At 41.1% G+C, this 13,429-nt stretch overlaps 1 protein-coding gene across 1 annotated transcript in view; it reads left to right on the forward strand.

The window, feature by feature from the left end:
* Window positions 1–13,429, forward strand: part of kcnd1 (potassium voltage-gated channel, Shal-related subfamily, member 1) — an 88,026-nt gene that overhangs the window by 65,674 nt on the left and 8,923 nt on the right. Inside the window, exons 3-4 of the mRNA XM_046870282.1 lie at window positions 85–247; window positions 1,488–1,571. Coding sequence (XP_046726238.1) covers window positions 85–247; window positions 1,488–1,571 — 247 coding nt within the window. The remainder of the gene's footprint in view (window positions 1–84; window positions 248–1,487; window positions 1,572–13,429) is intronic.

A 13,429-nucleotide genomic window follows, 5' to 3' on the forward strand; every position in this document is an offset into this window, starting at 1 on the left:
TCCACAGATTTCCATGTGCAGACTTCAGTCGTTTCGTCCTGATTTGTTTTGTGCCTGAGTGTACGCGTCTGTCACGTGTTGCAGATATGGAGACATGGTTCCCAGCACCATCGCCGGCAAAATCTTCGGCTCCATCTGCTCTCTGAGTGGCGTCCTGGTGATCGCACTTCCTGTTCCTGTCATAGTGTCTAACTTCAGTCGCATCTACCACCAAAACCAGAGAGCTGACAAGATGCGTGCCCAGCAGGTACAGATTGTGCGAGCGACAAACACTTATTCTTTTTTTTGGATAGTGTTACAGATTTTATATCATTAAACCAAGGAGAAGTGGAATAACACGTCAACGACAGTCATGAGAAGAAAGTTACAGTAATATGGTGTAATATCTTAGGACCAGAGAAATGCTATCTGACATTGAGAATTGCACTAAACTAAACAAGAAGCATGAATCTGGTTCAGTCTGACAGCCTGAAAAATAATAATAATTATTAATATTATAATTATTATTATTATTAGTATTAAGTATTTTCAAAAATTAAACAAACAAATAAACAATCTAATATAGAAATTAATAGATAGAAATAAAAAGATTATATATATATAAAATATTTCTATATTATTAACATTTCTATTTATTATTATTATTATTATTATTATTATTATTATTATTATTATTATTATTATTATTAATAATTTGTATAGATAAATAATGAGTAAATAAATAAGTTTTATTGAACATTTTATATAGATAATAAATAAGTTAATAAATAAACAAATAACAAAAGATTAAAGAAATGAATTATGATTATAAATGATGATTGTTATTAGTAGTAGCAGTAGTAAGTATTTTGTTTAGATAGATAGATAGATAGATAGATAGATAGATAGATAGATAGATAGATAGATAGATAGATAGATAGATAGATTTACTTGATTTTATTATTATTATTATTATTATTATTATTATTAATAGTAAAATAATAATAATAATAATAATAATAATAATAATAATAATAATAATAATAAATAAAAAATGTTTTTAAAAATTATAAAATTCAAATTGTAAAAAAATATCCCAGTATAGAAAAATATAATTTAAACCATCTGTGCAGACAAGTGGTCATTTATTTTACTTTTACTTTTTTATTTATTTTTTTTTATTACAAATATCATTATTTATTTATTTATTTATTTATTTATTTATTTATTTATTTATTTATTTATTTTTTATGTATATTCTCACAGGTATTTTTTATTTACTTAAAAGTCTTTCCCTTCATTATGCTATTTTAATGAAATACACATTTCAGACTTTTGAACTCTTTTTTATTATTATTTTGTTGCCTGATTGCAAAAGCAGAAGCTTCTCAAAAAAAAAATAGAGCTAAGATATATATATATATATTTATCATTATTTTTTCTCGCACTGACAGTCTACTTTACCACTTTGGGATAAGTGCTGAAACGAGGTTTTCTCTGTTTTACAGAAAGTGCGTCTGGCCAGGATTCGCTTGGCTAAGAAAGGAACCACTAATGCATTCCTGCAGTTCAAAGATGAAGGAGGACTACAGGTGAGGAAGTGTGTGGCAGTATGGAGTCTAAATGAATGTGCTCTCTCTCTCTCTCTCTCTCTCTCTCTCTCTCTCTCTCTCTCTCTCTCTCTCTCTCTCTCTCTCTCTCTCTCTCTCTCTCTCTCTCTCTCTCTCTCTCTCTCTCTCTCTCTTTCTGGGTTGTGAGCAACAAACAAGCACTGAGTTCATTTCCACTCACACCATGCTGTGTGTTAATGCGACCGCATTGTCGCAGTAGTTATGGGAGCTGCAGTAATGGAGTGTGAGCCTCTGGTGCTTTCGCCTGACATCATTGGGATAAAGACGAATATTGTTTTAATTTAAACCATCTGCACATCCTCTCTTGAGGGGAACTAGTACACACACACACACACACACACACACACACACACACACACACACAGATTTCAATCAAAACAAAGGCCACACCCACTTTGTTTTATTATTCTTATTATTCTTATTATTATTCTTATTCTTATTCTTATTATTATTATTATTATTATTATTATTATTATTGGACCCCATCACTACGTTCCTTTTCATTTTATTTGTTTGTTCATTTGTTAGTTTTGTTTATTATTTAGTTTATTATTGATTTAGTTTGTTTGTTTCTTTATTAGAACAACAATAAAGAGAACCTTACAGTTCATTAATCTTTCAAACTATCACCACCAGGAACTCATCTATATAATCAACAGCAATAAATATCTAATAATATATTATCAGAATGACTCTTTATTTTAGGTTTGGCTACGTTCCAAAAGGACCAGAACATTTTATTGGAACATTACCTGCTGTTATAATTACTACACAGCTGGGACACAGTGCTGATGCTAGTCAAAACTGGCTTTTATACAGAATGTCATTGCACTGATTTCACAGAAAAAAAGAAGATTTAGTTTAATAACAATGAAGGATGAAGAAGCCGAGCATGTGTTTTATACAGAGTGGGGTTTATTTTTTGGGGCATATGGTGTAGTTTATATGGAGTGGGGTATATGAAGTGATCTATTTGGAGTGGTCTATATGAAGAGGGGTATATATATTAGGGAATATAAAGTGGTCTATATGGGGTGTGGTATTATAGACAGGGAGATGGAGTGGTCTATATGGGGTGGGGTATTATAGACTGAGGTAGATGGAGTGGTCTATATGGGGTGGGGTATTATAGACAGGAGATGGAGTGGTCTATATGGGGTGGGGTATTATAGACTAAGGGAGTTGGAGTGGTCTATTTGGGGTGGGGTATTATAGACTGAGGTAGATGGAGTGGTCTATACGGGGTGGGGTATTATAGACTGAGGTAGATGGAGTGGTCTATATGGAGTGGGGTATTATAGACTAAGGTAGTTGGAGTGGTCTATATGGGGTGGGGTATTATAGACAGGAGATGGAGTGGTCTATATGGAGTGGGGTATATGAAGTGATCTATTTGGAGTGGTCTATATGGGGTATTATAGACTAAGGGAGTTGGAGTGGTCTATATGGAGTGGGGTATTATAGACTGAGGTAGATGGAGTGGTCTATATGGGGTGGGGTATTATAGACAGGGAGATGGAGTGGTCTATATGGGGTGGGGTATTATAGACTGAGGTAGATAGAGTGGTCTACATTGGGTGGGGTATTATAGACTAAGGTAGTTGGAGTGGTCTATAGGGGTGGGGTATTATAGACTGAGGTAGATGGAGTGGTCTATACGGGTGGGGTATTATAGACTGAGGTAGATGGAGTAGTCTATATGGGGTGGGGTATTATAGACAGGGAGATGGAGTGGTCTATATGGAGTGGGGTATTATAGACTGAGGTAGATGGAGTGGTCTATACGGGTGGGGTATTATAGACTGAGGTAGATGGAGTGGTCTATATGGGGTGGGGTATTATAGACAGGGAGATGGAGTGGTCTATATGGGGTGGGGTATTATAGACTAAGGTAGTTGGAGTGGTCTATATGGGGTGGGGTATTATAGACTGAGGGAGATGGAGTGGTCTATACGGGTGGGGTATTATAGACTGAGGTAGATGGAGTGGTCTATATGGGGTGGGGTATTATAGACAGGGAGATGGAGTGGTCTATATGGGGTGGGGTATTATAGACTAAGGGAGTTGGAGTGGTCTATATGGAGTGAGGTATTATAGACTGAGGTAGATGGACTGGTCTATATGGGGTGGGGTATTATAGACAGGGAGATGGAGTGGTCTATATGGGGTGGGGTATTATAGACTGAGGTAGATAGAGTGGTCTACATTGGGTGGGGTATTATAGACTAAGGTAGTTGGAGTGGTCTATATGGGGTGGGGTATTATAGACTGAGGTAGATGGAGTGGTCTATACAGGGTGGGGTATTATAGACTGAGGTAGATGGAGTGGTCTATATGGGGTGGGGTATTATAGACAGGAGATGGAGTGGTCTATATCGGGTGGGGTATTATAGACTAAGTGAGTTGGAGTGGTCTATATGGAGTGGGGTATTATAGACTGAGGTAGATGGAGTGGTCTATATGGGGTGGGGTATTATAGACAGGGAGATGGAGTGGTCTATATGGAGTGGGGTATTATAGACTGAAGTAGATGGAGTGGTCTATACGGGGTGGGGTATTATAGACTGAGGTAGATGGAGTGGTCTATATGGGGTATTATAGACTAAGGGAGTTGGAGTGGTCTATATGGAGTGGGGTATTATAGACTGAGGTAGATGGAGTGGTCTATATGGGGTGGGGTATTATAGACAGGGAGATGGAGTGGTCTATATGGGGTGGGGTATTATAGACTGAGGTAGATAGAGTGGTCTACATTGGGTGGGGTATTATAGACTAAGGTAGTTGGAGTGGTCTATAGGGGTGGGGTATTATAGACTGAGGTAGATGGAGTGGTCTATACGGGTGGGGTATTATAGACTGAGGTAGATGGAGTAGTCTATATGGGGTGGGGTTTTATAGACAGGGAGATGGAGTGGTCTATATGGAGTGGGGTATTATAGACTGAGGTAGATGGAGTGGTCTATACGGGTGGGGTATTATAGACTGAGGTAGATGGAGTGGTCTATATGGGGTGGGGTATTATAGACAGGGAGATGGAGTGGTCTATATGGGGTGGGGTATTATAGACTAAGGTAGTTGGAGTGGTCTATATGGGGTGGGGTATTATAGACTGAGGGAGATGGAGTGGTCTATACGGGTGGGGTATTATAGACTGAGGTAGATGGAGTGGTCTATATGGGGTGGGGTATTATAGACAGGGAGATGGAGTGGTCTATATGGGGTGGGGTATTATAGACTAAGGGAGTTGGAGTGGTCTATATGGGGTGGGGTATTATAGACTGAGGTAGATGGAGTGGTCTATACGGGTGGGGTATTATAGACTGAGGTAGATGGAGTGGTCTATATGGGGTGGGGTATTATAGACAGGGAGATGGAGTGGTCTATATGGGGTGGGGTATTATAGACTAAGGTAGATGGAGTGGTCTATAGGGGTGGGGTATTATAGACTGAGGTAGATGGAGTGGTCTATACGGGTGGGGTATTATAGACTGAGGTAGATGGAGTGGTCTATATGGGGTGGGGTATTATAGACAGGAGATGGAGTGGTCTATATGGGGTGGGGTATTATAGACTAAGGAGTTGGAGTGGTCTATATGGGGTGGGGTATAATAGACTGAGGTAGATGGAGTGGTCTATATGGGGTGGGGTATTATAGACAGGGAGATGGAGTGGTCTATATGGGGTGGGGTATTATAGACTAAGGGAGTTGGAGTGGTCTATATGGGGTGGGGTATTATAGACTGAGGTAGATGGAGTGGTCTATATGGGGTGGGGTATTATAGACAGGGAGATGGAGTGGTCTATATGGGGTGGGGTATTATAGACTGAGGTAGATAGAGTGGTCTACATTGGGTGGGGTATTATAGACTAAGGTAATTGGAGTGGTCTATATGGGGTGGGGTATTATAGACTGAGGTAGATGGAGTGGTCTATATGGGGTGGGGTATTATAGACTGAGGTAGATGGAGTGGTCTATATGGGGTGGGGTATTATAGACAGGGAGATGGAGTGGTCTATATGGGGTGGGGTATTATAGACTGAGGTAGATGGAGTGGTCTATGGGGTGGGGTATTATAGACTGAGGTAGATGGAGTGGTCTATATGGGGTGGGGTATTATAGACAGGGAGATGGAGTGGTCTATATGGGGTGGGGTATTATAGACTAAGGGAGTTGGAGTGGTCTATATGGGGTGGGGTATTATAGACTGAGGTAGATGGAGTGGTCTATACGGGGTGGGGTATTATAGACTGAGGTAGATGGAGTGGTCTATATGGGGTGGGGTATTATAGACAGGGAGATGGAGTGGTCTATATGGGGTGGGGTATTATAGACTGAGGTAGATGGAGTGGTCTATACGGGTGGGGTATTATAGACTGAGGTAGATGGAGTGGTCTATGGGGTGGGGTATTATAGACTGAGGGAGTTGGAGTGGTCTATATGGAGTGGGGTATTATAGACTGAGGTAGATGGAGTGGTCTATATGGGGTGGGGTATTATAGACAGGGAGATGGAGTGGTCTATATGGGGTGGGGTATTATAGACTGAGGTAGATGGAGTGGTCTATATGGGGTGGGGTATTATAGACTAAGGTAGTTGGAGTGGTCTATATGGGGTGGGGTATTATAGACTGAGGTAGATGGAGTGGTCTATACAGGGTGGGGTATTATAGACTGAGGTAGATGGAGTGGTCTATATGGGGTGGGGTATTATAGACAGGGAGATGGAGTGGTCTATATCGGTGGGGTATTATAGACTAAGGGAGTTGGAGTGGTCTATATGGGGTGGGGTATTATAGACTGAGGTAGATGGAGTGGTCTATATGGGGTGGGGTATTATAGACAGGAGATGGAGTGGTCTATATGGGGTGGGGTATTATAGACTGAGGTAGATAGAGTGGTCTACATTGGGTGGGATATTAAATACTGAGGTAGTTGGAATGGTCTATATGGGGTGGGGTATTATATACTGAGGTAAATGGAGTGGTCTATATGGGGTGGGGTATTATAGACAGGGAGATGGAGTGGTCTATATGGAGTGGGGTATTATAGACAGGGATATGGAGTGGTCTATATGGAGTGGGGTATTATAGACAGGGAGATGGAGTGGTCTATATGGGGTGGTGTATATATATATAGTGGATTATTTGGAATGGGGTATATGTTTAGAATCTATAATAATGGGGAAGTGGTAGCTTAGTGGATACAATGTTAGACTTCCCAGCACCACTAAGATGCTCCTACTGCTAATTGCTCAGCTTTAGAACTGAGATAACTGTACAGTTAGTTGCTTTGCATAAGGTCATTCATGTTGTGAATATATTGATATTTATTTGTATACATAATGAACCTAATACACACACACGCACACACACACACACACACACACACACACACACACACACACCCCTTTAGTCCTTAGCTGATGCACAGTTCCTTGTTTGCCGAGTATTAGGACAACACCCTTATTTCTAAAGTTACATAAGCTTCATAAACACAGTTGCCTTCAAGACAAATTGAAGATGCTCTCTATTAGAATGATGTAGCTTTATTTCACTTCATGTTGTTAACTTTATGGACACAAGATCTCATTTGTTATAAAGCTGAAAGGCTCATAGAGATGAGACTCCTTGACGTTTATTGCTCTAAATGCAAGAACTGGAAGCCTGTAAACTGAAGGATAAAACCGGAATGACTATGTTTACATTCCCCTTGGTTGTAAAGTCCCTTGGTTTTTTCCTTAAGGGTGCAGAATTAAAAAAACCTTGAATAGACTGACAAGTTAATTGTTGTTTTTAATCTTCTTAACTTCCTGGATGTACAATTTGGGAATTGTACTGGTAGATGGTAGAACACTTCATAATCCATTAAATAACGGAGAGAAGATTGATAGCAGGTGGGATTTGGGATAGAAGGTTATCTTCAAGCGTGAATGGGAATGTTTGAACGACGGTGATGAGACTTGCTATGTTGTATAGTTTAGAGACATTGAAAAAAAGACAGGAGGCGGAGCTTTAGGTGGCCGATGCTGTGGAGTGATGAGGATGGACAAGAGTAGAGATGAATTTATTAGAATGACTGATCATGTAGGATGTTTTGGAGATGAGGTCAGAGGGGCAATTATCCAATCCGATCCAACTCCCAGAGGGGGCTGTGGAGGGGCGGGCAAGAGACTATCTGGCAGCCTTGCAGGCTCTGCCAGACGTGTCCCGGTGGGTCCTGCACGCTGTAGACAGAGGCAATATGATTCAGTATTGGGGTGGGGCCCAAGCAGTCTCTGGCCATGGAACAAGAAGTAAACACTATCCTAAAACAGGTGGCCATCAAAGTGGTCCCTCCATCAGACAAAGAGATCGGGTTCTACAGCCGGGACTTCATAGTTCCCAAAAAGGTCAGTGGGTTGCATCCTATACTGGATCTGCGTCAACTAAACCGCTTACTCTTGAGACTCAGGTTCAAAACACTGACCCTCAAGCAGGTCCTGTCCCAAATCAGTTCTGAAGAAAAAGAAGAAGAAAAAGAAGAAGAAGAAGATACTTTCATGTATCCATCCTTTCAGCTTACAGGAAGTTCATGAGATTTGCTTTCAGAGCTGAAGCTTAACAGTATTGGGTCCTTCTGTTTGGTCTTGCCCTCTCACCCCGCACCTTCACAAAGTGTATAAAAGTGGCGCTGGTCCAGCTGAGGTTTCGGGTCATCCGCATTCTAAATTAAATTGGAGATTGGTTAATATTGGCTCAATCAGAGCAACTGGCAGTCTGGCATCAAAATGTCATTCTTGCCCACATGAAGAAACTGGGGTTAAGGCAGATGAAAATTAAAATGAGTGTGCTTTCTCCATCACAGAGGGATACAATATGGGATTCGACTCTTATGCGGGCATATCTGTCCCCGGCTCGTGTCGAGTCCATTCTCGCAGCCATCAGGGGAGTGAGGAAAGGCCAGTCACTCACTGTAAAGCAGTTTCTGAGACTGCTGGATCTTATGGCAGCTTTGCCGAACGTGGTTCCACTTGGCCTTCTGCAAATGAGACCCCTTCAGTTGTGGCTCAAGACCCGGGTGGTTTTCAATCAAGGTTTTCAATCACAGTGAGCCCTACATGCCTTAGATATGTGGAGAGATACCAGGTTCTCGACTAAGGGCCCTGTGCTGGGAGTTCCCTGCTGTCGCAAAATGCTTACGACAGATGCGTCCCTCATGTTGTGGGATGCGGTCATGAGTGGCCACTCCACTGGAGGTCTCTGGAAGAGGTCCTATCTGAAGTGGCACATAAATTGCCTTGAGATGCTGGTGGTAAAAACCATTCTTTAATCCAGAGCTCCGTCCACGAGGAGGTTGTATGCTGCGAGGTATCGCCTGTTCAATGCATGGTGTAAACTACACCGCCTAGACCATATTACTGCCCAGTCGGTTCAGTGCGAGCACTAGACATATACATCCACAGATCAAAACTGTGAAGGAAGTTCGAGCAACTGTTCGTCTGTTATGTCCCTCCGAGGAGAGGTCTCCCTGCAAATAAGCAGATGCTCAGCAGATGGATTGTGGATGCGATTTCCACCTCTGGTCTTCCCACCCCATTCGGGGCCAGAGCGCAATCCACTTGAAGTGTGGCAGCCTCCAAGGCCTTGTCATCTGGAGTTTTCTTCCAGGACATCTGCAATGGAGTGGGCTGGTCCACCCTGCTGACCTTTGTCAGGTTATATAGCCTTAACCTCAGTGCCACTCCTGGCCCCTCGCCCTAGCTGTGCCTGTCCACACTAGGCAGGGACTGGTCAGTCTGGCTTGATTAGACACTTGTTCCCAAAGCGTTCTGACAAAGCTCAAGTTCCTGAAAGGGAATGTCTCCAGGTTTCCATTGGACTGATTATACACATGATTTAGAGTGTGCATCTTCTGGGAAGATCTTTCACTAAATTTCGTGGAGATTTTGTAGATCAGGGGTGGCCAACCCGCGGCTCACAAGCCGCATGCGGCTCTTTGGCTGGTTTCATGCGGCTCTTACGTTCATATCAAAGTTTGTGTTTGTTTGTTTTTTTTAATGTGCATGTTCGCTTCGCTTGAGTTCAATACGGTATTTTAAGACTTAAATGAGCTTGCCCCTACTGGGAAACTTTGCGGTATATCAGACGAAACACAATTGTAATGACTCAATAAAAAAGCGCAGCCAGCACACGGTTATCTGAATAAGAGCCAACATGTCTGCGGTGTGCGGATAGCGATTTGCAAAACATGCAATGCTGAAATTTCAAGAGGGGGGTGTATCTGCAAAGAGTTTCTCCACGTCCGGTTTAATTTATCACCTGAAATCCAAACATCCAGATTGCCTTCTAAATATGAGAAGAACGCGGCGCAGAAAAGTAAAGTGAATCCGAGCATGCGCACGTTTTTGAAAAGGCAGGACAGTTTTCCAGTGATGGTGCCGAGGCAAAAGGCATTTCACAAAAAATTATGGATTTCATTGCCTTTTGAATTGAATTTTCATTTCGGTGCCTCCCTAAAATATTATCGTTGGTGTGGCCCTCTGACACAATTCAGGTTTGTCATGTGGCCCCTTGTAAAAATTAATTGCCCCCCCCTGCGGTATATTCATCTCACGCACATGCGCATTTGACGAAAATACCGTATTGAACTCAAGCGAAGTGAACACGCACATAAAAAAAACACACACAAAGTCTGTGTTTTCTACCCTGAAACACGTGAAATCAAAGCATCGATCTGTTCTGAGTGACACACGTGAAAGAATTGCTTCGAGTGGCAACAACGGAATACGGGGCAGATTTGAAGGGGATTGTTCAAGGCAAGGATGCCAAAAGTCCCACTAAGTAACATGCATAGTAAAAGAAAAACGCTATTGTAAATTATTATATTTTTGTTTGTGGAATTGGTTAAACTAAGAGTTTGTGTGTGTGAGACAGTGCAGTGTTCATTGTTGAAAATGACTGTCCTGTGGTCTTAGAACTGTAGGAGTCAATTTCTGTCATTATGTTGGTGTGTGACATTTACAATAAATCTGGCTGAGCAGTGTGTGTGTGTGTGTGTGTAAGAGGAAGGGATGGGTGATGTTCATGTGTGCCCATGTGTATGATGTGACTCTTTGCGGTAACACAGTAAAAAATGTGGCTCTCGGTCTCTGACTGGTTGGCCACCCCTGTTGTAGAGATTCATTCAGCTACAAGACTGTTAGTAAAGCCAGGCACTATTAGGGTTGAGGTGAGGGGGCCTGGGTTGCAGTCAGTGTTCACATTCATTCATGTTTTATAGGTTTTAGAGCTCTACAGCAGGAGATCTTCCACTCCAACTCATATAAAGCAGATTTTTATGGAGCTGGATTTGTTCTGAAACAGGAAAAGAAAAATGTTCATGCTGCTGCGTCTAAAGACAAGCAATGCAAATGTATACATCCAACTTGCTACTAGTTTTGGAAAGAAGCAAATATAGGTGGACAACTCAGAAGTCCCATTAGTTTTACATCATAAGTCTGCCTGTCAATCACTATATCTTGCCAATACAGCCGCCATTATGTGAAACAGTTTAGAATTTTTACATTTCAGAGTAAATTTTACTCTGAAAGTAAAGTATCTTATACTTTAGCAAGTCTGGAAATTGTATTCAGAGATTCAGAAACAATTCGAGACAGCACTATGCGCCTGATAAAGATCTGACATTTGGAGGCTTTTTGGTCAGTCTGGCTAATTAGTGGAAATGTTAGCATGAGGCCCCAGGTGTTTTATGTGATGGAAACAAAGCCCTGCAGTGGATTATAATTTTGTAGGAATTCATGAGGCCAAACTTTGATGAAACACCATCGTTATGTGCTCTCACAAGCGTATTTCACACGTGCAGTAATCGCTGAAACTACAGCACCTTGTAAAAGGAACGATGACTGTTTTCCTGAAGTTCTGCATTTCCAATTAACCAAAGAAAAAAAACTTTACTGCCTGTTTCCTTATATTGTCACACTTCTTCAGTTTATTGCCAGCACATCATTTCTGGGGGAAGCTTTTGCCTGATCAACACAATTTTAACCAAGTGAAATAATCAGTAAAGCCTTGAGGTGGGTTGAGATAACTCCAGAGCCTTTTGATTTAGACCATTTTATAGAACCATAAATTAAGGGTTCAGTTGGGTTCCTCTTTGAGTTCGGCTACGGTTGTGCGTCTACCTTGACCCTGGATAGGATGAAAGAAAATGAATGGATAAATTATTTAATGAATAATATCAAAATATTTCTTCTGGAAATGAGAAGCAGAGAAGGAAAAAACATCTTTTTTACATTTTTTCTGATGGTTATTTGTACCCAGAGAATGCACAAGAGAAGCCATGGGCTTGTTAGCATCTGATATGGGTCATTAATGTTTGACCTTGCGACCAGATTTTGGACAGCACAGTTTAAAGAATGTATGTAGCTCCCAAAGTATTCATCATACTGAGCTAAGATTATAATATCAAGGAAAAAGGGCTTGTCTAAGAATACGTCAAACTGGGAACATGGTGATCCATCTGGTATGGTGACTAACACACTAGCCTAGATCTTTAGCCTCGTCCCCAGCTGTGTCCATGCACCGAGTGGGTGTAATTAGCCAAACTTATTAGCAGGTCCTGTAGAAATTGCATGGGGTGAGGATTAGAGAGCAGCAGGATGAGGTGGGGTGGAGATCCATTGATAATTGTAAAGACAGAGTTAATAAAATTGGATTCAATCTATCCAGGGACATGAAGACTGCAAAAGCCACAATGTCATCCATCCTCTGATCTATTTCAGCAGCTAAATGAAATATCTTTACTGGTTTATGGATGTGGTGAGGGAAGACATGCAGGTAGTTGGTTTGAAAGAGGCATATGTAAAGGACTGGGGGTATGGAGAAGGATGATCCGCTGTGGTGACCCCTAATGTGAGCAGCCAAAGAGGAAGCTGGATGAAACATCTTTACTGTAATGTAAAGAAAGGATGCCTTTCAATACGATGTTGTGGTTCTGGGTGTACTGGACAAAAATGAAATGAAATATTTAACTAGTCTTTTCAAAGCAAATTACCTTCAAGGTTCTTCAAGGTCTTTCAAGCTTAAAAACCTGCAATAATATAGATGCAGAATACAAATGAACCCCAGGGTCTGGTATGGTTAGTAATATATTTAATAGGGTTGGATTACAGAAATGAGATAGAGGTTAGAATGATTTGGATGTATGCATCATAACTACAACCATATTAATATCAACCCATGCATACCTGTTTTTCATGCAATTATTCAATCTGGTAATCATGTGGCAGCAGCAGATATGGGATCAAGAGCTTCAATTAATGTTTCATCAAACAAAGAATAGGAACGTTTTTTAATGCTCAGCAATTTCTAGTTGAAGAATTGCGTTGTGTAGCTGAAAACTACTGAATAATACTAAATAATGGCCAAAAGATTTGTTTTTTGAACATCCCAATCCACATTTACTCTCAATCTGTTTTTGATGTTTTTGGATGACCTCCTCTCTTCTGGGAAGATGTTCCACTAGATTTCGGCATGTGCTTGGTGAGATTTGTGCTCATTCATCATTATGAGGGTGTTAGTAAAGTCAGGTACTGTCAGCGTTCCAATTCATCCCAAAGGTGTTCAGGCCAAAATCTGGATCTGGATGGTGTGAGTCCCCAGTGTAGCCTCAGAGCCAAGTTCTTGGCTTACAGAAGTGGGATCTCAGGTGGTCTTCTACTGTGTTAATGTGTGGTGCATTTTGAGATGTTTTAGTTTACAGTTTTTCTCAGTTGCTTTGGAGCGTTTTCTCGAATCATCCTTAATATTTGCAAACCAGGAAGTGCATTTTTTTGAAACAAT

The sequence above is a fragment of the Silurus meridionalis genome, chromosome 17 (assembly GCF_014805685.1).
Source record: "Silurus meridionalis isolate SWU-2019-XX chromosome 17, ASM1480568v1, whole genome shotgun sequence".
Classification (NCBI taxonomy): domain Eukaryota; kingdom Metazoa; phylum Chordata; class Actinopteri; order Siluriformes; family Siluridae; genus Silurus; species Silurus meridionalis.